Genomic DNA, 24,653 nt, shown 5'->3' with positions numbered 1-24,653 from the left:
AATTCGTCTCATACGATGAATCTTTTCTTTAATATAACTCACTTTTTATTTACATCACCCGGCCCTCCTCTTCCTCCCTCCCTCCCCTCTCCCCCTTCCCGCCCGGCTCGCGCTGCTCTCCCGACGCAAGATGGCGGCGGCCGTGAGGGGGTAAGCGGGGGCGGGCCGGGCCGCTCGAGCCCGCTCCGCGCGCTCTCGGGCGCGCAGGCGCAGTGCCGCGTCCTCCGCCCGTCGGTAGTGGAGCCGGCGGCAGGGGGCGCTGCGGGCGGCGGTGCCATGCTCGCGGGGCCGGGCCTGGGCCGCGGCGCGGGGCGGCTGGAGCGGGCGGCACCGGGGCCTGGCGGGGAGGCCGGTCGGTGCCCGGCGGGATGTTCCGCAAGGCGCGGAGGGTGAATGTGCGGAAGCGGAATGACTCGGAGGAGGAGGATGAGGAGCGCGACGAGGAGCCGCCTCAGGAGCCGGCGCCGGCTGTCGGGGCGGCGGGGGAAGGGCCCAGCGAGGCCGCCATGCCGCTGGCGTCGGGCGCCGGGCTCCTGCCGCTGCCCGCCGGCTGCGTGCCCCTCTCCCTGCCCGGCAGCCCCGCGGCCTTCGCCTGTGCAGCGAGCTACGGCGCGGCTCTCGGCTTGGGGCTGGGCTTGATGGGAAGCGACCGAGCGGGCCTGGGGGTTCTGCCGGCGCCCGCTGTCCTGCGCCCTCCTCCGCCGCCGCCGCAGCCCCAGCAGGGCAATGGGCTGCCGGCGGCCGGGCGCCCCAAGGAGAAGAAGCGTTCGCGGGAGAACAAAGAGGTGCCGAGGGCCAGCCTGCTTAGTTTCCAGGACGAGGAGGAGGGTGAGGCGGGTCGTTGCCTGGCTTTTGGGTAGCTTCTTGCGGGAGTGGAAGGGACCTGGAGTTGCTCAGCCTCCCCCCGGCCCTCCAAGAGAGTTGGGATCAATATTTATTTCTTAAGGCAGTTCCCCCGTGTGGCGTGGGGTGATGTGGGATCACGTAAGAGGGGGCGAGCCCTGAAGGCACGGTACGGGCAGCCAGGGATGCCCGCGCCTTCCCCGGCCCGACCTGGCTCCTGCGGAGCCATCATGCTCCCAGCGGGCTTAGTTGTGATGTAGGGGTTCAAATTGCCTCTGCTTCTGCGTTGCTGGTGCACCACCTGTGCTGCGTTCACTGCCCCTGGGTAGCCCGCAGGTTTGTGCGGGAGTAGGTGCAGCCCGTAGTCTCCCCCTGGAGCCAGCAGCACTGGCTGAGGAGCATGTGTCCTGTGGCTTTGTGTCGAGTTTGTTTTACTCTGATGTGGCTGGTGTTCACGGGTCACCTCGGACTCACTGCCTGTTGTCCGAACAATTCGTATAGTTTTGAGTCGTCTTGGAAGGAATTCTCTTGAAATCACTGAAACTTGGTTTCCCAGACTCGTGATTTGAAATCTTGATGGAAATACTGAAAGCGTAGAGTAAGACTTTGACTATAGACTCTGAAAAGACCCTACAATGTTTGTTAATGGCAATTTGTGAAGTTCCAGGTACAAAATTAAGAGATTTAGCAAGTAAGTATGCTTGAGAGATCTAATGAATGTAATGTTATCCAATTTCTCTTTTAAAGAAACTGAAGAAGTTTTCAAAGTGAAGAAATCAAGTTACAGCAAAAAGATTGTAAAACAGTTGAAGAAAGAATACAAAGAAGATCTTGAAAAATCAAAAGTTAGAACAGAGGTCAATTTTCCAACAGATGGTAACTGCAAAACTAATAGTAACTTTTGTAGTGGAAGAGCTTAAGTACTGTAATTTAATTTCTTGTTTTCAAGATGGATCGTTAGTCTTCTAGAGGATTTCCCATTTAGAGCTGAAGTAAAGCACAGATGAAATGTGTTACTTGAGCCTTAGGAATGCTGTTCTGCAGTTGGTCGAGAGTTCTTTGATTCTCATGTAGAAATTAACACAGAAGGATGTAACTTCTCAGGTCTGTTATATGGTTGTCAGATAGACATCAATATTCTGAACTGCACCTGTGTTTATGACAGATGAGTTACTTATTGAATTAGGAAGGAATTACATTAGTTTGAAAATGTTTCTGGTGCTTGTCTGACAGAATGTGCCCTTGTAATGCATTTTCTTTGAAAAGGAAGATTGTTGGGGTGAGCAGAGTGGTGGTCTTTGTTATTAATTGTTCAAGAGCTGCATGTTTCAGGACTTGAACCTTTGAGTAGATAACAGACTGAAAGTGTTGGAGCAAAAGGATCTGTTAACAATATACAGTCCTTGAGAGCTTGAAGTAGAGCCTGGGACCTCAGTTTCATTGTACTATTGGGTTTTGGGAATTTGAGCTTATTGGTAAAGTGTAGTGGTTGCTTTTCCACTTAAGTTTCGACTTGGATTATATAATGCTACTAGCTCGAGCTGGGAGGCTTATGATCTAAAGATTGCAATGATCTAGAGAAGCACATGGGGATTGAACATGGTCCCATGCAGGAAATATTTTAAAATTCTTAAATTTAATTAAATTATTTTTAAAGGTTTTGCCTGCATTTAGAAAACCCACAGATTCTTATTAGAATCCTTTAAATTGCCTATGCAGTGACATGGGGCATGAGCAAAACCAGAAATTATCATTTCTGTGGCTAACGTTTAGGTCATCTGTGAAAACCTGGATTCTTGCTTCTGTCACAAAGACCCTTAAAACATTGCATTTTGCACATGGCTGTGTGGGCAATGTTTCATTACTGTTTGTTTTGCTCTCTCTAATTCATGTGGCTATAGTTCAAAGACTTCGAGGCTGCTACTGAGAGAGAAGCCTGGATTCTCTAAACAAGTGCTTGAGTCTGAAACGTCAGATAGGTGCAGCTTGGATTGAGTAGCTGGATGCATTAACATGCATTTTTTTACATATTATTTGTACTTGCTGCCTGTATCTGTATGTTACCCACCTATATAGGTTGTAGCCTGAGAGGAAAATGAAGGGTTCTTTGGAAATCAGCTGGTTCTTGTGGAAGGATTTGGTGTAACACAGGCAGTGCTTTCTCATTGCATATGTAAGAGACTTTGACAAGGTGGCACAAAGTTGAGTTTGCCCACTTTCTTAATACTTAACAATATGGAGAATGTTTAGTAGTTGCTGGGGCCTGCCTTGTCACATTTTGTTTTGAGAATATATCAGTGATTTAATCACAATTAAGAAAGTGTGTTTTCCTAGATCTCAAACAGTAAAATTATTATTTAACATTTTCATTTGATTTTCACTTTTGATTGTTGTATCTTAAAAAATACTTCTGAGTGATCTTTATAAAAGGAGTAAAACGTGGACTTTGCTGTCTTACCAGTTGAAGCACCACTAGAAAAGACAGGACAGAATAAAGATATAGGCCAAGAAGATGGGACTGCAAACAGTGAGCATGGTGAAGAAGAAATGGAAGTTGAAAGTGAGAAGGAAGAAGAAAAACCAAAAGCAGGAGGTGCTTTTTCAAGTGCTCTGTCATCACTAAATGTTCTCCGCCCAGGTTGGTTTTTGTAATATGTTTGATAAATTACCAAGTGATTTAGCCAATGGTTACAGCAGACTAATGTGTGAGAGAGATTAGGAAATAGTTTCCAACAGTTTAGCATCTGAGAATTATAGAAACTGCTATTTTTTAAAGGTGTTCAGTTTTACAGTTTTACAAGCCTTATGAGAGAATATGTTTTGCTACAGAATGCTTCATCCTGATGTCAGAAGCAGAAATTTGTCTCTCAAATAGATGACAAACTGAAAGAATATCTAGATTTGGAATAGGTGACTTCACATGAGATTTAACTGCTTTCAGTTAAAATCTCTTCTTTAGTTCAAATGTTTCAGTTATGGGTCTGCAAGGTGTCTGAAATATTCTCCTATCCTGTTTTGTATACTGATGTTCTAGTCAGGCCCTGAAGCCAGAGAAATCACTCTAGGAAAATATTTTTAAAACTAGTTTGCTAATTATGGTAGTCTGTTCCCCAAATACAAAGTGAGTGTCCTGGGTCCACACGTTGATTGATAAGACTTATGTAAGTTGCATTAAATTTTGTGCTGCAGATTTTAGAGTTTTCAATTAGGTCTGGCACTTTTCATGTTTCCCCTTGATTGTACAATCTTCTGTATATTAACTGTGTCTAATTTGGAGTCCTCTTAATCTCTGACCAATGACTGACTGTTGAAACTGTTGATGCTTTTTATTCCCCCAAAATAAGAAGAGCTGGGAGCAATATTGGGATGGGAAGTGACACCTCATTTTCTTTCTCCCTTTGCAATAGTCAGCTCCTGTAAAGGGCTTCCTCTTCTTTAGGAATATTTCTCATAGGAGCATCAGGGTTCTGCTCTTATGACATGAGCTGCTGGAAGCAGAGCCAGACTTTCTGTGACGATCCCAACTTTGAGGGTTTCTGGTCAGAAAGTTGACATGTTTAGCATCTAAGTTGCTTGCAGATATTTTCTGTGAGTGTGGATTTGTTTCCCCTCACATTTTTTTCCTGTGTGCAGAGATGATTTGGTGCAGTGACAGAGATAAGCAATAAGAAATTGTAACACCTGTTTTGTTAAAGTGGTTGTTTAACAGTGGACACATCTGTCTTTAGGAGAAATTCCAGATGCTGCTTTTATTCATGCCGCTAGGAAAAAGCGTCAAATGGCTCGTGAACTTGGAGACTTTACCCCCGTTGACAGTGAACCAGGTAAAAGCCGCCTTGTTCGAGAAGATGAAAATGATGCCAGTGATGATGAAGATGATGACGAGAAGAGGAGGATAGTTTTTACGGTGAAGGAAAAATCCCAAAGGCAAAAGATTGCTGAGGAAATAGGTAAACCCTTTTTTGGAAGGTCAGCTGATAAATATTCACACTGTTTTCACTGTGAGTGCTCCTATTCAGCATTTTAAACAACATGTTTTTCAAACAATCTGGAGTTGCATAACATTTCTGAGGAAAAGTACTACATAATGGAATATGTTTGTAAAATCCTGAGCACAAAACTATGTTCCTGTGCACTGCTGACTGTGATAGAAACTTACACTAAGGATCAGTTCTTGTTTTTCCTGTACTCTGTTTTTAAGAAGTATATAGTTGTGAAAAAAAAGGTTTGATACAGAATTCTTGCTGTCAAGCAGGTAAAATATCCTTTTGGAAAAAGAGTTAGATGTTAGAGGATTTTACCATTTTACCAGCAGTGAATTGCAAATTTTCCCATTGGATCTTTCAAGTGGAACCCCTGTGCTAATAATTCACAGGCCAGTGTCCTTAATTCCTCATGAAAAGGAAAGGAAGATACTGTGAGATTTTCTCGCTGAGGCATGGTTTCAGGTTTTTGAATTCCTGACCCTTACAATCATGAATACATTATATTCTTTTTTGTACTTGTATGAAGGTATTGAAGGAAGCGATGATGAAGCACTAGTGGCAGGGGAGCAAGATGAAGAGCTCAGTAGATGGGAGCAAGAGCAGATACGAAAAGGAATCAACATACCCCAGGCATGTATATAATTGTGCACTCTTTTTTGATTTGCTTCTGCAAGTATTGGCTAAATCCTTTACAAACTTGATTAGTTTATAGGAGGCTGTTTCATTTGAGAAATTATGTCTGTAAATTTTGGTGCTCTTTAAAGAGAAATAGTATAAGTATTTAGAATAGTATTGATACTAAGAATTTGTCCATTTACCTTCTTGTGGGCATTTGTTTCTTCTACCTTAGATATTGGATGCTTAAATCCCCTTGATAATTACATTTTGTAACCGTATTTGCTTACATTTTTCACTTCGATTTCAGATGTGTAAAAAAGTAAGTTTCCCCTTTCTTTAAAGCCTAATATACTACAATTGCATTTCCTCTGCCACTAGGTTCAACCAAGTCAGCCTGCAGAAGTGAATAATGTGTACTACCAGAACACTTACCAGACACTGTCTTACGGTTCATCATACGGCATTCCATACACCTATGCTGCCTATGGATCATCAGAAAACAAGTCTCAAAAAACAGATAATACAGTTCCTTTCAAAACTCCCAGTAATGAGATGACTCCTGTTACTATTGATTTGGTAAAGAAACAGCTTAAAGACAGGTAGGACAGACCATCTTTTTAGACTTAAAGACCTGTACCCTAGGTTTCTGTTCCTCAGGTGTCTTAGTCTCGGTGAGCAAACACAGAGTTTCATCGCTGGAAAAGTACTGACTGGCTCATCCATTTAAAAAAACAAAAAAAAAAAAAAAGGCAAAAAAGCTCAAAGTGAAGATGACATTGACACTTTGTTCGAGTCTCCTTGGATTGCTTCTCTGGAAGTGAAACTTTAAATATGAGGCCATTGATCTTGTTGAAGAGAGGTCTGAGTTGCATCTTCTGGACACTGCACAGTCTTATAGTGAAGAAATGAAAGGCCAGTGAGGTGTTTAGCTTATCAAGCTGCATTCCTTTAAACTGTGAATCAGATATTTTCCCTTCAGTAGATAAAGAATTTAATTTCTAGTGTATACAGGGATTTTTTGGCTTAAACACTGTAATCTGCTTGTCAGGTACACAGAAGGTACGGAATGAACAACACAATTGAAATGAGAAATCATATGTAACAAACAGCTTGTACTTCACATGTCTTTGAAACTGGTTTGTATGCCTTGTAGTGTTGCAGCCTTTGACAATGAGTCAAGTCAGTAGAGGAAAAAGAATGCTTTGTGTAAGCTGTAGTTCCCATCCACCCCCAAGCTGTCCAGCCAGCTTTTCATTAGGGATAGCCTTGCACTATTCTTTGTGCTATCAACTCCTGTAAAAGCTTGTAGGAGTGGCCAGTGCAGTGCACTACAGCATAGTCTAGCAATTGAGTTCCAATCATTAGCCTTGCAGTTCATGAAGAGAGGGGAGAAGGTGACAAATCAAAGGTCGAGAATGTCTTTGCAAAATTTCCCGTATATTGGCTCAGTACTTGCACTGTACTGTCTGTTTGATGTCTCAATGGTCTGAAATAGACTTTTGGATGTAAATTTACTATTTATCCATTGCCCTTCAGGTTGGACTCTATGAAAGAAATTCACAAAGCTAATCGGCAGCAATATGAGAAACACCAGCAAAGCCAAGAGGACTCTACCAAGGCAATTGAAAGATTAGAAGGGTCTTCTGGGGGTATTGGTGAACGGTATAAGTTTTTGCAAGAAATGCGAGGGTATGTCCAAGACTTGCTTGAGTGTTTCAGTGAAAAGGTAAGGATGCAAAAACATTAATCTCTTTAAAAAAAAAAAAAAAAAAAAAAAGGTCTCTTATTACATGCCAAACACCACTTCTCCCTCTGATTTTGAAAAAAAGTCCTTTGAGAGCATATTCTTCAAAAGGTTTGGTTATTTGAGGATTGAAAAAAACTTTTTACCATGCTAAACTGATTATCATAAGTCTCTCCTCCCAGCTCACTGACTTTAGATTGTCTAAAAACTTGCAGATTTTATGTCTTCAGGATTTTGGTAGATGCTCTGGCATTTCAACTTTCTCAGATACTCCTTTTACTTGTGTTGGATATCAGGTTAGCAAAAGTGAGGGCTGAATTATGACATTGCTACTTTCTGGAATGCTTGGGGTACACAATAGCTGGGACTTGTATTTTCTTTCTTATTATAAACTTCCTCCTGCAGATGTTTCTTGGTATTGCTCTGGAGTCTGAAGGAGAGAAGTTTTAAAACTAGCATAGCTGTTCAAAGACACCCAGACTTAAAAATATATTTCTTTCATGTAGTGTAATACTTTCATGCAACTCTAAGTCAAAGACTTAGTATTTTTTCTTTTATTATGCACTGTGCTTTGATTACTTACTTTGTTGTAAATATAGTAGAAACTCATGAATATATATATATATTAATTAGGCACACAGAAGCTGTAGAATTCAGTTAGCAGTGTATTGGCTATTTCTTCCTTGTCTTCTGACTTAAATACAGTAGTAGTATATTAATTTCTCAGTATCTTGTCAGAATAGCTGCGTAGTTTTAAGCTACTGCTTGCCTAGCCCATTAGCTTTGGGAGAGGAATGGAAAAACACTTTGGGTGCTAGACATTAATTGTCCATTATTAGTAGAATTGGGAGAGTCCAGTCCAGTCTTTGTCCTGTAAAAGTGAACATAACTATGTCATGAACAAACCCAGGAAGTGTGGGACAGTTAATTCACCCAGCTGATTGATTAGTGTAACTGATTAGTTGCAATTGATTGCTCACTTAGGAAGCCATATTCCTGAGTCAGTATTAGCATTAGCTGTTGAAGATTATTTAATAAAGGTACTTTTCTAAGCAGCTCTGGCAGTGCTGGTTACCCAGATGGCTGAATTCCTACTAAAGATAAGTTTTTACATTATTACTCTGAGATAAATTTTTATTTCTGAAGTCTCTATTCAGTATTTTCTTTCTAAAGACCTTTTGTTAAAGACCTTTCTAAAGACCTTTTGTTAAATTACTTTTGTGATAACTATAAACCATGTCTGGAGGTTCTCCTTGATAGCATAAGTGGTCTTGTTCAAATATTCTTAAAATGTGGCTTTTATCATCTCAGGCTTCTTAGGGGCATTCACAGGGTTTTGCTGGTTTCAGGTGGAGGCTGCTGCTGTGCTTGTATGTGAAGCGAGTTGCAAAAGCAGCAGGTGATGCAGTCTAACAGGAGCATTTAATTTATTTTTATATTGTTTGTCCAGATAATGTGGTTTGGAATTCAGTGCTTTCAGCATGACAAAAGTACCATCAGATTCAGAACCAGTAACCCACAAGACACTGAAAAGTTTTCTAAAAAGAAGGTGTTGGAAGGGGACAAAATCAAGTAATAAAATCAGTATCAGTTTTTATTTAAATGAAATGCAGGAAGACAGTAAATTGTTCTTATCTTTTGAGTGCAGATAAATTATAAATTACCTTCAGCTTTTTTGTAGAACCTGTGGCCCTGACTGTTTCTATTTAAAGTGTTATTATTATTTATAATGTATGTAGTTATTATAATATACATGAGGATATGTGTATATGTATGTGTAATAATAAATACCATATGTGTATATACATACATATATGAAAACATATCTTTAAATATGAATGTTAGGGTCACTTTGCTCATTCTTAAGGTTCAGCAGAGAGTATGACAAGATAGCTATTACACAAATTTTAGAAACAAGCACTAGAAAGGTCAAATCCTGTGTAATACCCTTTTTTCCCCCATAAATAAGACAACCAGTAGAGTGGAAGATCGCTGCATGACTTCCTTCAGAAGTAATTACTGTCAAAATTGCTTTCTGAGAAGGCTGGTGAGTCGCAATGACACTTCTACATTTTGAAAGTAGGAACATACAGTGGATACAGAAAGATTGAATTGTTCTGGGCATACCTTTGAAAGCATAAGTAGATGAGTTGTTACTTTACCCGCAAAAGTGAATTACCAAAACATGCTCTGTGTGTCAGGATTTTTCTTGTGATCTAAATGTTTGGAGACCTTTCTGCTTTTCCTCTTCCACTGTATACAGGGAAAGTGAACAAAAAAATCCCCTTGAAAACACTGAATTTAAGGTACTGACTAAATAAAACAGGGAATGAGGACTGTAACTTTATAGCAGTCAGTGAAATTATGAGCCACTCATTAACCACAGTATTGATTAAAGAAGAATAAGGGCTGCTAAGTCTCTTGTATTCTAAATGGGAAATATTTTGACTGGATTCATATATCTGAATACATTACTAGGGTTCTTTTTTAATCCTGAGAAAATTACAGAAAAAAACACTAGAGATGCTTTGAAAAATTTTCATTTAACTTTTCAATCTTAGAATTTCCTCTTCGTGCTTAAGAGAAGAAACTGTATTTTCTATGGTAAACTGCAGTAAAACTATTCTTTTTAAACTATTATTTCTGTTTTCAAAACGGTCTCAAATTCTGAATATAAACTTCCAGCACTTGGAAGTTTATTCCCTCCTTCTTTCTCTCTACTCTTTTCTCCAAAAGAAAGTTGCATGTGTATTGAGGTGGTGCAGAGCTGCTTTCATTTTAATCCCTGGAGCCTAGTTTATCCCACAAAGCTATTTTCTTTTTCTTCTCTGGTGTGTGTGTCAGTCTCAGCGAGCTGAAATGGCCCTGTAACTATAAACTCAGAATTTTACATTTTACTGAAGGAGGTTCTTTAATAGCTGCTGAATCTCATTCTAAAATACATCAGGAAACAAATTCTGATTTTATATTTTGTTTGAAAAAAAACCATAATCCTGGATGGTAGGCAGCAATGAAATATAAAAGACTGGAAGACTGTGGAGTAAGCATACGTCTCAGAGGTAAGGAGGACATGGCTTAAGTGTTCGCACCAAAAGGACTTGCCTTTCCACATTAAGAGATTGTGAAAACTTCTGGTTTGCATTTAAATATTTATAATGATCTAATTTTAACTTGTCCCAGAAAAAAAAAAAAAAGAGCAGTGAGCTTGCTATATAATGTCAGGAAATTCCTGGCTGTCATAATATCTATTTTTGTTAGAGATGCTACTAAAATAGTTCATTAAGGAAAAAAAAAAAGTGATAGGTCTGACCTGATCTACCTGATTAATTCAAGGTTATACTTAATGCATAACTTGTTCAAATTGTACTATTTTAATTTTAGTGATAAGCTAGAGGAGTATTTGACTTACTTGAATTACCTGTTGGCATAACGCCCTTATGCAGGGTTTGATTTCATTTCAGTAATATTTCAGCATATGCGGTGAAGAGTTAGAGCAAAGCAGTAGCTGCTGGCTTCAGTAGGATAGACTGATGGGTAGTTTTTTCACTGTGTACAGTTAGCTTATTTTCTCACCAAAGTATAGAATACTTCTACATTCTTGTTTAAAGGTAGATGGGAAACAATCAACATCTGAGAATTGCAGACCTTTATGCAACACATTACACACTGGCTAGGGAACGCAAGAGTACTGGAAAGAATATTGCACTCTCTAAATAGGATGTCTGTCTGTGTAGACTCATTCAAGCCATGGAAGTTGCTTTCAGAATGTTCTTTTTCTGATTGAAAGCTGCCAATGTTAAATGTATGCATTTTTCACACCTTGAACTATTTCCTGGTGCAAATGATACAAATGAGTAAAAAGCCAGGACTTTGTGCTGCTGGGAGCACAGTGACAGCATTTTGCTCCGGAATAGACTGGGACCCCAGAAGCTGAGCAGCTCAGGATCCGGGTATTACGTGGTGTGTTGTATTTTTACAGGTGCCTCTGATTAACGAACTTGAATCTGCAATGCACCAGCTGTACAAACAGCGAGCTTCCCGCCTTGTCCAAAGACGACAAGATGATATTAAAGATGAATCTTCGGAGTTTTCAAGCCATTCAAGTCAGTCCATCTTGAAGGTTTTTATTATTCATTAAACAACCTTGTTTACATAGTATGACTTAATTGAAATGTAAATGTTTAATGTATGACTGTCTTATTAAAGTTTATTCTTACTCTTGATATTAGTAGAAGCAAGTTTAGATGAAAGTTCTCTGTTTTGTTTTAAACTCTAAACCACTGTAACTCTGACTTAATCTCTCGTTTCTGTTTCTCTTAACTAAATTTTCTCCTTCCTAGCACTAAAAATATATGCATGGTGGCTGTGGGAGTAGTGGTAGTATGTGACTCCCCATTTTCTTCTTATATCAGGACTTTTAAAAAATTTATTTTAACCTTCCTGAATCTATAAATGTTCTTTAACATATACAGTTAACTGTATAAAGCCACAAAGCACTGGGCTGGACTTCTGTCTGATGTTCTGTTTTGTAGCCAGTATAAGTATTTGATTTCAGATACTTAACTGGTAAATTAAAGAACCGGAAGACTAATCAGACTAATACTGTAACTCTGTATGAAATACAGTTTAAGAATACCTAGTTAAACTTCCTGCTTACTGTGAATTTGTGGATGGGAAATTCTCACTGAGGGGGTTTCTTATGGTGATTACACTTCAGTATGTAAAACTACAAAAGCATAAATGTTAACTTGGATGGAAGTCTATGTTTCTTGGAGGAGGTTTTATTCAGCCTATTAAATCAATGGATGAAATCCTATTAATAGGAGTCCTCTTTATGCTTCATAGAGTTTCCCATTTTTAAAAATGGCTTTCTGTCCTGTTGCTGTAAAATTCTATAATCAATGCCATTTCCCTGTTCTGCCACAGTTTTCAGATGAAATCTTGTTAATACCATTAGCTACAGCTCACTGAAGATGATGAAGTGTTAGGGTGTCAGAGTTGGTCGTTCCTTTATAGAGTGGTTAGCATACATATTCTTTCTAGAACTGTTATTTGGAGTTCCAGGCATCAGATGGCCTTGCAGTTTTATCATGAAAATGCTGCTGTGAGAACTAGAAACCTATTTCCTAAAAGCTTAGAATGGATTCTTTTGTAATGAAATTTAATGATAGGATGGGAATAGTTCTTAGTGCTGAGGTTGGGTTTTATAGAGATTTTATTCAGTATCTAGAAGTTTAGATAAGGCTCTTAGGAGTTCAGGTATTGAATTGGAATGCTGACATAGATCAGCATTAATACTTTAAATGATGAATTTGTAAAGACATTTTGTCAGAACATGTAAATTTATTCCTGAAGTTTGGGTAGGCTTACATGTTTACATGTTAATGTTTAAACTTTAATGGTGGACTTGAGCAGTGGCTGCTGTTCTAGCTGTGTTGTTTTCTATAGCCAGGAGCATAGATAAGCGGAGCTTGAAAAGAGGAGGGAAGATGGTTTATCTTTCTGTAGATTTTGATTTGTTTTAAACTTTTGGCAATCTAAAGCAAAAAAACTTAGAAACACTGTGACTAGAGCTCTGAAATAATGTATATTCCCCAGTCACTCTTGTCTGCTTTTTTTTGCTAGTTTTCTTCTCAAAAATTATGTGGTGAATGTGTTTATCTAAGGAGCACTTTTTTCTTGGACACTTCATTTCAGCTATTTCTGTTAAAACTGTTGACTTTTATGTAGTTCAGTGCTGTTGTGAGAGAAATAAGAGGGAAGTACAGGGACTATTTGACATTTAACTGGAAATTTTTCCAAACTCCACTGCTTTCTGTTATAATCTCTAGACATCGTGAATTCAGGCTTCTGGGGGGCATTGTTTTGTTTTGTTTTTTTTTCTTTTTTTATACTTCAGCTTTCTATTTCAAATTGCATTTAGTTTAAAAGTGGGTAAAAGGCTCTTATGAAACTGCCTACAGCACATTTATAGAATCATAAATAAACATTTTAATTTTCATTGATGTAATTTTACAGATAAAGCACTGATGGCACCAAATCTTGATTCTTTTGGGCGAGACAGAGTGATCTATCAAGAACAAGTCAAGCGTCGAACTGCAGAAAGAGAGGCTAGAAGGTAGAGAATGAGATTTCTTTTCTCCTTTAGGAGTCTTTGTCTGCTTGCAAGGTACAGCTGTCCTCTGTGACATACTAACATGAGTGGCAATGTTTGCTTCTTCCCTGCAAAGGGAAGAAAACCCTTCAGCTGGTATGCTGCGCAGGGATATTCTTATACATCTCAGACTACCATGCAAGTGTACAAAACATTCCATGATACTGATTGCAAATCACTAAAAGAAAGCAAAGTAAATACATTCCACAGCTGTATGGTCTCTGCTGGTTTTCTTTCTTTTCATTGTTTGAGGCAGCAGCATAATGGAATGCTTGAGGTGGTGACGTAGTAAAAGTTTTTTTCAGCTTGACTTTCCTAGAACTAAAAGGACAAGCCTGAGTGGGTGTATTCATTGTACAGGTGGGGAAAACAGCTGGTTTCTCTCTCTTTACTATAGCTGGTTTATACTGCATCTCCTTTCCAGAGCTCGCCGTAGACAAGCAAGAGAGCAAACTGGGAAGATGGCAGATCACCTTGAAGGCCTTTCCAGTGATGACGAGGAAACTTCAACAGATATCACAAACTTCAACTTGGAGCGAGGTTAGAAAAGCTACTCAGGCTTTATCACAGAATCACAGCATGGTCTGGGTTGGAAGGGAGCTTAAAGCCCACCCAGTTCCAACCCCCTGCCATGGGCAGGAACGCCTTCCACTAGACCAGGTTGCTCCAAGCCCCATCCAACTTGGCCTTGAGCACTTCCAGGCATGGGGCAGTCACAGTTTCCCTGAGCAACCTGTGCCAGGGCCTCACCACCCTCACAGGGGAGAGTTTCTTCCCAATATCCCATCTAACCTTGCCTTCTGTCAGTGGGAAGCCTTCCCCCTTGTCCTGGTACTTCAGGCCCTTGTAAATAGTCCCTCTCCATCCTGCAGGCTGCCTTCAGGTACTCTAAGGCCACAGTTAAGTTACCCTGAAACTTCTCCGGGTTGAAAAATCCCAGTTCTCTTATATAACAAAGTACCAGATATTTGACAGGAAAAAGAATTGATCCAAATGCAGCCCTATTTATATACTTCATCATATTTTGGAAGGAGTTTGGGAACTTTTGATTCCTGAATCATTAATGTGACCAGAATAGCCTCTATCACCAGCTGACTGGATAGCCCATCCTTAGTGAGATTCTATTTATTTAATTCAAACTTGCTTTTGCTGGCAAGCAGTAAGGTTTTGGACCATCAGTAAGTCTTCCTTCCAATTTGTAAAATAATTTATCATTCTTGAAATATGTGTTTATCTTACTTGTGAAAGTTTGAGAACCTCAGTGCTTTAAAAATCTTTTTTTGGTTCATGACAAGTATGTAGTGGAGTTGTGAATAAGCTTCTAGAAATGCAGTGACAAAAGTTTTGTAGAGTCTTGTTGCAGCCTGGCAAAGTTTGCAAATGATAGGAAACAATGTTAAATGCAAACATTGCAGAAAAATCTCGTGGTACAATTAATGTTTGCTCTGATTTAAAGAGAATTAGGTTAGAAGTGAGGAGGAGGAAAGCAGTAACGATCGTATACCTAGAATTGCTTGTGTTGCATTTGAGGAGGGATTGATTGGTTTTGGTCTCTTCAAGTAGGAGAACAATATTGACTTTTCACAGTATGAGAGCTAGGGACCATGAAATTAAGTGATAGGATAGGTTTAAAATAAAGAGGTCATTTCCCACAGGGAAGGCAATAAATGGCAAAGTCATTGCTGTAGGTGGTTGTAGAGACCCAAAGTATGAACGTATTAGAAAGCAATTAGATGACCTGTCTACCTGCTAGGTCCTTTGGAAGTGCAGTTTGCACACCTTTAGTCACTGGCTGATTTACTGCAATTTTATGATTACACTGGTTTTCTGCATACAGGAAAGGGTCTTGGATAAACAGAAGAAGTGGTCGGGGTTGTTTGGTGCTATAAATAAACTTAGCTAAATTAAATTATCTAGATTCAATGGGGCTGAATTGCACTTGGTAACTTGGCAGTTTATGCGTGCAAAAGCATTTTGTAGAAATTTTTTTCAGTTTCTGAATAGGCACAGTGTTTGTAGAGCTTTTCTGCTATTGTTTGTAGCTGTGATGTTAGTCCAGGAACAGCAGTGGAACAGAGGAGTGCACTTTGCACCTACTGACTTTATATGTAGTGGTTTTTCTTAAGCCCAATATGAAAAGTGTGGTTATATGACCTAATCTCCTGTTCCCTCGGCCCTGTCTCTGCCTGCTGTGTGTGCTAGTTGTGCTCGTTGTGTAAGGGTTACTACTGTAACCAAACATTTACAACTGCAGCTGTGGCAAATACAACTGATTAGAATGAAACTAACCCTGAGAAGTAGAAAAGATGAAGGGAAAATAATATATAGAGGAAAAGGTGTGGACTGCATAGAATACTGGTACTGCAAATAAAAAAATAAAAATAGAAAAGAAGGTGCTAGAGGATTGTAATCACAGCCCAGTGCCAGCAGGCATGTTCTGCACAGCATTTTAGCATGGTCTCTGCCAGGACCCACCCTGTCTGAAGTGCCAGTTCAGTTGGCTTATCTGAGATGACCTCCTATATTTGCACTTAGATTATCAAAGATGTAGAATAATCAGAGTTGGGAGGGGGCTGGAGATCAGCTGGTTGAATCTCCCATGCAAAGCAAGGCCAGCTTTGAAGTTAGAACCACTCTGAACGCAGCCCAGTACGTCACCAATCCTAATTACGTCTGGTAACTTAAAATCCTTCCATGAAATATATAAAGTAAGACCTGCCATAAAACAGTCTATTTGAGAGTACTCACGTGCTCCTGTTTTTATAGCTTTGTGTGTTTGAGGCAGGAGTAACAGAACATCTAAAGATGATGGAGGGTTTTTTTGGTTTTGTTTATGGGCTTATGCCAGTGAGCATCAAATAATGTCTTGAAAGAGGCATTACAAGGTGATTAACGTCTTGTTTCTTTTCTCCCTTGCTAGATCGTATATTGAAAGAATCCAGCAAAGTTTTCGAAGATGTTTTGGAAAGCTTTTACTCGATTGATTGCATTAAGTCACAGTTTGAAGCTTGGCGCTCCAAGTACTTTGCTTCTTATAAGGATGCTTATATTGGCCTCTGTTTACCAAAGTTGTTTAACCCTTTAATCAGACTTCAGCTGCTTACCTGGACTCCTTTGGAGGTAAGCTTCTCTGCAAGCAGCTTCTATGTTAGCTGCTACATGGTGGTTCTTTGACACTTCAGCAGAGCAAAATAAATTGCACCTTTGATGTGTGTTCTAGGGATGAAATTTCAAATGGGCACCTGTCTTGAGGCAAAGTTTTTCTGGGGAGTGTCTGGACTAGTTGATCCTTCATGTTCCTAGCAGACTGGAGTTTATTTTGGCATGCTGCCTGTTCCTTCTCAGGAGGTGGCCAACCAAAAGGCCTGCAATTGCCTATGGTAGTGGGTTGGAACTAGGTAATCATTAAGGTCCCTTCCAACCCAAATCATTGTATGGTTCTATGAATATGCATTTAGTCTTTGAAATACTTCAGAGAAAATTCTGACTCTAGATAATGCTGTTTTATTAGAAGTGGAACTATGAAGCTTGTGGAATTACAACCTAGTGTCTCTAGGTTATGTATCTGTCTCTCAGCTACATCTCCATACCCTGTAGAATTCTGGCTGGCAATTTCCAAGTCTTTCCCATAGTACTCACTGCCCAGTTATTATGTAGGGAACATGGGAAAAGCAGGACAGCGCTGTGGCAGCCGAGTATCCCTGGCACACATTCCTTGTCCAGCCTGCATATGTATGCTTTCATGTGATGCCACCAGGAAAAACAGTTCAGGTAGCTTTTGACTCCCTCTCTGTTCCTCCTTTTATCAGAAGTGCCTCTTTTTTTCGTTAACCAGCAAGAGAATATCTGCAAAAGGGGATTTTCTGTCACCTCTTCTTCAAGTGCAGAGGAGGGGAAGGCATGACTCCTCTTCAGAGAAATTTGACTTCATTAATAAAACAAGGAAAAATCTAAGAAAGATGCCCTCATTAAATTTAAAACATTCTTTGTGCATTCTCTCTTCTGCCATGCCATCTCTGAGTTTTTCAGGTTGACAAAACAAAGCTTATGTTAGTTGGAGACATGGTACAGAATGATCAAGTCTAACTGTATTCATTAGTCTCTGTTACTGATCCTGATAAGCATTTTGTTAAGGTAGAAAAATTACAAGGTGCTCATGAAGAGAGGCTTTAAATCCAGAAGGCATAATTTTATAATGCAGCACAATTGAGCTGTTCTTCTGACTTGTACCCTAATCTGTAGGCTTTTTTTGGCTCAGGTGGAAGTAGGAGTTAAAATCTGTGGGGCAGCAGCTGCTAAAAAAATCAATCTTGCTTCAGCCATTTTCTCTTTTCATTACATCTAGGGGCTGTGCTGGTAGAATCAATTGGTTCATTTGGCAGAGTGTTTAAAAGCTGTTTTTGTGAGTGTATCGTACTTGCATACGTAATACTTTTTCTATGTGGTAACTTAAAATCTTTGTTTAGGAATCTAACCCAAATTCTTTTTTTATTAGGGCAAGTGTCGAGATTTTGAAACAATGCTGTGGTTTGAGTCATTGCTGTTTTATGGCTGTGAAGAGCAGGAGCAGGTGAAAGATGATGCTGATATTTCACTGTTGCCTACCATTGTAGAGAGAGTTGTTCTTCCTAAATTAACAGGTATAGGCTTAGAAAATGGGAGGGAAGGGGTTGTGGAGTCTGATGCTTGTTTGTGCTTTCAGATTTTTCTACTTCATAAATAATTGCATGGATGTCTCTGTACTTGTATTTGAGTATTTGTAAAGTGGAGTAATTCTTTAATCTCTTACAGTAATTTCTGAAAATATCTGGGATCCCTTTTCTACTACACAGACGTCTAGAATGGTAGCAATTGTACAGAAACTAATAGATGGATATCCTTCAGTGGTGAATGCAGAAAACAAAAATACACAAGTAAGTTTCTTAAATATGTTGCATAAATTAAAGAATTTGAATACATTTTTAATACCTTATGTTGGGAAATACACCAAGAAAAATAATTTTTTAATTATTTGGTGTTCTGTGGCCTGTTTGTGGGGAGTAAAGTATGATAATGATAAATTAAAAGAAGAAATTCAGTGGAGCTTCTCCAAAACAGATACTAGAGATAAAAAGATACACCAGATGTTCTAAGACCTGTTGGTCTCCAGTTTTGCTGTAAGGGTTGCCTACAAATACTCAGGCTTTTCTTTTTTAGGTCTTTGTAGCCTTTTCAAATGTATTGCCTACAAACTGGATTGTTTTATGTGCCTTCTGTGAATCCAGGAACTGGTATTAAAAGTTCAGGTTTTAATTGAAAAATTAAAAAAATTCAAATCTCAAAAAATTCAATTTCAAAAATTTTAAATGTCAAATTTCAGCTCTGTTAATTATTACAGACTTCTTTAAGATGGTTAATTTGTGTGGTCAAATATGTATGTATGTATGTTTACTGTTATGGTCACAAGTGTTCTTTGTTGCTTTAAAAACCAGTTTCTGAGTGTTTAGCTACTAAGCAGTGCCTTGGACATTAAAAAAAAAAATTACCTGTTTCAGATGCTTTTAAAGGCGTTGTTGCTAAGAATGAGGAGAACACTAGATGATGATGTATTCATGCCCTTGTATCCAAAAAAGTAAGTTTACTTTCAACTACCGTGTTAGACCTTTCTTAGTAAGTCACTGTGTTCTGTCCATACTTATGAGGGGTTTTTCCCAGTGTGTTTCAGTGCCTGGGTAGAGGAGATCTTTTGTCATCCTTCTGGGAGCATTTAGCAAAGACAACAAGGATGAAAGGGAATATTTATGGAAATGTACTGTGTGTTGGAAGGAAAAAGCCAGCAAATTAAAGACAGAGGTTTAGTCTTGGTTGCTCATTAAAGAAATTTCTTACTTTCCAGCATCTTAGAAAACAAGAACTCTGGTCCATATTTGTTTTTCCAGCGTCAGTTTTGGTCCTCTGTTAAGGTAAGTCAGTAAATACATCGGATAGATCTTTGGTTTAAGACAGTGTAGCAATAAAATCCTCCTCAAATTTGTGGGAAATGGTAGATGGAAACTGCTTCAACTTAATTTGCAAAAACTCCAACTCCAGATTCTTAGTCTTTGATAATGCACTGTGCCCTCTTCATGGTGTGTCCAGTCACTGATGGTGTCCTCCAGGGCTCAATTTTGGGCCCAGTCCTGTTTTATAGCCCTACTGATGATCTGGATGAGGGGATCAAGTGCACCCTCAGTAAATTTGTGGACGACACCAAGTTGGGCAGGAGTGTTGATCTGCTGGAGGACAGGAAGGCTCTGCAGGGACACCTGGATTGATGGGGCCCGTGGGGTGAGGGTCAGCAAGGCCAAGTGCTGCGTACACTTTGTCCATGGTACAGAGCTGCAGCCTGCAGGGCAGAGTGGCTGGAAAGCTGCTGGGCAGGAAAGGCCCTGAGGGTGCAGATCAGCAGAAGCTGAAGGTGAGCCAGGTGTGCCCAGATGGGCAAGACGGTCAAGGGCACTTTTACCAGCAGTGCTGTGTCCAGAAGGACCAGGGAGTGACTCCCTCTCTGCTTGGCACTGCTGAGGCCACACCTCAAATGCTGTGTCTAGCTCTGGGCTCCTCAATTCAGGAAGGACATTGAGGGGCTGCAGCATGTCCAGAGATGGGAACAGAGCTGGGAATGGTCTAGAGGGAAAGTCCTAGGAGCAGCTGAGGGAGTTGGGGTTGTTTAGCCTGGAGAAGAGGAGGCGGGAAGTGGGACAGGGACACCTTATCACTGCCTGACAGTGGGGCAGGGCCAGGTGGAGTCTTGACTCTGCTCCCAGGCAGCCAGAGACAGGGTGAGGGGGAATGTCTTCAAGCTGTGCCAGGAGAGTTTCAGGATGGACATCAGGAAGAATTTTTTCACAGAAAGGATAATTAACCATGGAAATGGAGCCTGACGACATCCCTGGAGATGTTTACAGAGGTGGATGTGGCATTCCGTATTCTGGTTGAGTTGACAGGGTGGTGTTTGGTCTAAGAGTGGACTTGATCTCAGAGGTCTTTTCCAGTCTAATTGGTTTTGTAGTCAGAAGATTGTCAAGTGGAAGGACCATTATTTCAACTGAATGTTATGGGGTCACTTGGCTTACTCAGGTTTTTTTATATCCTTGTGCTTGTCAGAATAAAATATACTACTTTGGGGAATGGGGGTACTCAAAGCTGTGGATGTCATAGTTTATTTCCAATAAAAGACTGTGAAGAAAATTAACTCCCAGATAAACAGAAATGTAGGGGCTGATGTTGATTGGACAACTGCTTTCCATGATCACACAGACAGAACTCTTCTCTGGAATTTTCTATTTAAATTGCAGCAGCAAGGGAGACTGTATTCCAAATAGGTTTGCAAAACATTTAAAATATTTCAAAATGTTTGATGTGTTTGATCAACTCTCTGGTTTCAGTACATTTTAGAGAAGTTATTTTCCCTGTGTTGTATTTTTAGTTATTGGGAAACTTTCTCCAGTGGTATGGAATCCTTTCAAACAAAACTCTGCAGGAGCTGTCCATAGATGGATTGCTAAATAGATACATTCTTATGGCTTTTCAAAACTCAGAGTATGGAGAGGACAGCATTAAGAAAGCTCAAAGTGTAAGTAAAATCAAGCAATGTTTAAAGTAATGGATTTCAAGTGAAAGGAATATATAGTTGAAACTTGACATTGCTTATGAAATCTTGGCTTTGATTCCTCAAAAGCTGTAGTCTGTGAAAAACGGATTTTATTTTTTTTTTAGTATACAGACTAAAGAAAGAACCTTCTCTGGCTCATGCCTGTAGATGGATTAGGTATACTGAGGGTTTCAGTGCTTTGCTGCTTAGATTTGGTGTGGGGTTTTTTGTAGTTTTCTAATTTTCACTCCATTGGGCCTTGTCCTGCAGTCTTCCTAGGCAGACTTCACAAGTTATGTTACACAGCTTTTAAAAATTTTGTTACATTGTGTTTAACTTCCTTTTTCCTGTTTTTCATAGGTAATTGCTTGCTTCCCTAAGCAGTGGTTCACTAATCTAACAGGAGACAAGACTATTTCCCAGCTAGAAAACTTCTGTAGATACCTTGTTCACCTGGCTGATACAATTTACAGAAACAGCATTGGTTCCTCTGATGTAGAGAAGAGAAATGCAAGGTAACTTATTTTGAGTAAAAGCAGTTGCAGTTCTTTGATTTATTTTTCAGGTGCAAGCAAACATGGGTTACTCTCTCCGTCCTGCTGTCTGCCTTTGGAAACTTCATTGAATTCACATGTTAGAAATGGATATTTTTAAGGTGTCTGAAAATAGCAACTTCTGGAAATACTGAAAAATATATTTTGCACTACTGCCAAGTGTCCTGGATTCTTAAGGGGATTTATAAAAAGCAGGGAGAAATACTTTTTATATGAGCAGATACTGTCAGGACAAGGGAGGGTGGCTTTAAGCCTAATGGAGGAGATATTTGTTAGATATTGGGGACAGAATTCTTGGCTGTGAAGGTGGCCCTGGCACAGGTTGCCCAGAGAAGCTTCCTGTCCCTAGAAATGCTCAAAGGCCGTGTTGGATGGAGCTCTGAGCAACCTGGCCTGCTGGAATGTGTCCCTGTCCATAGCAGGGTGTTGGACTGAGATAAGCTTTAAGGTGCCTTCCAACCCAAAGAATTCTATGATTCTGCCAAATTTTGAAGCTACCAAGTTTGGAGTGTTTCACTTTGTGAGCCTGTTGCTAAGTCCTGCATAGAGGCTTCTAAACTGCAAACAGTTCAAAAGTTCTGACTGTTTACACAACCAACTAGATGAACCTCTTTTGCCTGAGATGCAAGAGTAATTTTACTTGGATCCTATGATCAGCTTAACTAAAAGTTTGTGTTAGACATATTACTGCTGGCCAAGTAACCTGACATGCTAAGGGAACAGCAACAGCACAAGAATGAACCAGTGCTGGCACAGTCCTGTGTTTTAGTGTAATAGTTTGGGATTGAAGTTCATTTAAGTTTTTGAGCTCTCTTTTGGTGGTGTGTTTCTAAATTTAAAAGAAAGAACTTTCTTCACCAGGTGAAATGATGACTTGGTAAAAAATTTTATTGCAAGAGAAAAATCTAATTATCCTGTTTTCATAGCAGGTTATATTTTGATTTCTGTCTTCTGTTTTTTCCCAGCATTTAAAAATCTGTTGCCTTTACAGTTACTAAGCAAATGTAATAAATCTGCAACAGGAATATGAAATATATGCATTCATAATGTAGTCTTCTGTTGGAAAATTAATCCATGTCATTGATTGTTCTGTTTCTGTATTGACCTCTCCTGCCTCTTTTTTAGGGAGCACATCAAGCAGATCATAAAGCTTCTAGCAAGTATCCGAGCCCTGGATCATGCCATTACTGTTGCAAATGATCACAATGTAAAAGAGTTCAAGATTCTAATAGAAGGAAAATAGACTTTTACCACCACTCAATTTGAGCTTTAAAACCATTCCTGATGTGTAATTTATGTACATATGTAAAGTTTCTTAAACTGTAAAGTATTGATCTTTGTTTTAATACAAAGTGCATTCTTATATACAGCATCCTTAAAAATAAAATCATTGACTTCATTGAAAACAAAAATGGAATCCCAAGGTTGTCATCTTTCTAGAAACCAGATTTTCCCTCAGGTTTCTCAAAATCTTGTTCACAAAAATACTTTGTGCCCTTAATCAGTGGTCATCTACTCCTGTTAATTGTTCCATGGTTAACTGGAATGTATAGAATAGATTCTGTGTAATACAATGTATGCATATATTTATACCACCATGTTGCTTTCACACTGGATATAGAGATGTTGTACTGTTGCAACAAGCTTTTCATTTGCTAAAAAATACTTATTTTGACAATAAAATGATCATATTATTGGTCAAAAGGGGTGGTAAAAGATTCAAGTATGTGAAAAGTCACAAGTTGAAGAGTAGGGACACATTGAAGTGGATCCTGACCTTTAAAAAGCATCTGTGCACTCCAAGTGGAGTAACTAAAAAGTGATTTGCATTCAGAATATGGAACTTCTACAACCATTCTTCAAAAGAAAGATCTGCATAAATGGTCAAATTTTGGTTTTTTTATACAGGCAAACACTGAGAATTTGTGATTATTGTTCATGAGATGGTGGCACTTCCTAAGCTCAAACACCTATCATTTTGTAGGACTAATGGTTTACCTATGAATTCTGTACCCTCCTTCATTTTCTAAGTTACTTAAGTTGCACCAGTATTTTTGGAGGCAAGGTGGGGGTTGGGTTTGTTTGTTTGTTTGTTTGCTTTGGATTTTGGTTTCTTTTTGTAATGTCATTCATGGAACCTATTTCTTCAGATTAGAGTAGCTGAAGATATGGAACAAAATGAAGGTGAAAAAACCTTTAAAGTATTTATATTGTAGCAAATATTCAAATGTTACACATCCCACTAAATATCATCTAAGTATAGTCCTAAAAAACCCAAAGCATTTAAGTGTAAGCAAAAAACCACTTGAAAAATCTGTTAAGATACTTGAGAACACTGACTTGAGTCAGACATGAGAACAGTGACTTGATTTTGGGGTCCAAGGTGGATGGACAGCTGTAATAGCCTTGGGCTAAGAGCTATTCTCCATGTGTGCCCAACTCTTTCTTTAGGGTAACTGCAGCAATTAATATTCATACTGAATAGTATTTATGCTTATGTCATGTGGTATAAATGAGTATATTAAACACATACCATTTGTAACATGCACGCTTCCTTGGGACACGGGATAGTTGTTTTTTTTAACAGCTGGGATTGATGGAGCACACTCAGAAATACCTGCTTTTAAAAATTGTTTCAATAAACTCATCTGTCAGGAGTTGTTGCAGTGCAACTTGGTAAGCTTTGTTCCTTTAGGAAGGAAGTGAAGGAAATGATGTGGGTGCCAGTTCTGGTTGTCTATTCCAAGATGTCAAAAAAACCCCAACCTTTCAAAGCTGGGTTTCTGGAGTGAACACAATAGGATAAACACAAATTCACATACCTACATAAATCATAGTTTAAATATTTGAAATACCATTGTAGTTGCATGATTTAATAGTGACAGATTTGATCTTTCTGTGTTACTGGATTTAAGTATCTTGAAGAGGATCTGAAAGGAGCCTGTGAGAGCTGGAGAGGGACCTTGGACAAGGGCAGGGAGTGACAGGTAAGTGTCAGTTGGAGCTGAGGGAGTGGTTGCAGTTCTTTTTGTTATTGATACCGTTCCTGTTACTGTTTTTTTTTCTCTTGTTGCTGTTCTCTAGTAAATTGTTCCTATCTCAATCCCATGATCTTTGCCTTTTGTGACCCCAAATCTCCTGC

The 24,653-nt window shown here is 39.4% G+C and overlaps 1 protein-coding gene across 1 annotated transcript; it reads left to right on the top strand.

Annotated features, from left to right (window-relative positions):
• The first annotated feature begins 233 nt into the window (after positions 1-233).
• Positions 234-24,386, top strand: PAXBP1 (PAX3 and PAX7 binding protein 1). Its single transcript, XM_058833592.1, has 18 exons — positions 234-828; positions 1,591-1,719; positions 3,305-3,481; positions 4,572-4,793; positions 5,356-5,459; positions 5,826-6,046; positions 6,984-7,173; positions 11,171-11,294; positions 13,210-13,309; positions 13,770-13,885; positions 16,266-16,465; positions 17,841-17,985; positions 18,137-18,258; positions 18,880-18,956; positions 19,221-19,287; positions 20,793-20,939; positions 21,318-21,472; positions 22,637-24,386. Exons 1-18 carry the CDS (start codon positions 369-371, stop codon positions 22,752-22,754), a joined length of 2,874 nt encoding a protein of 957 aa, XP_058689575.1. The 5' UTR covers positions 234-368; the 3' UTR covers positions 22,755-24,386.
• Positions 24,387-24,653: the final 267 nt, after the last annotated feature.

The sequence above is a fragment of the Poecile atricapillus genome, chromosome 1 (genome assembly GCF_030490865.1).
Source record: "Poecile atricapillus isolate bPoeAtr1 chromosome 1, bPoeAtr1.hap1, whole genome shotgun sequence".
NCBI lineage: Eukaryota > Metazoa > Chordata > Aves > Passeriformes > Paridae > Poecile > Poecile atricapillus.
This window is presented reverse-complemented; position numbering and strand designations above follow the sequence as displayed.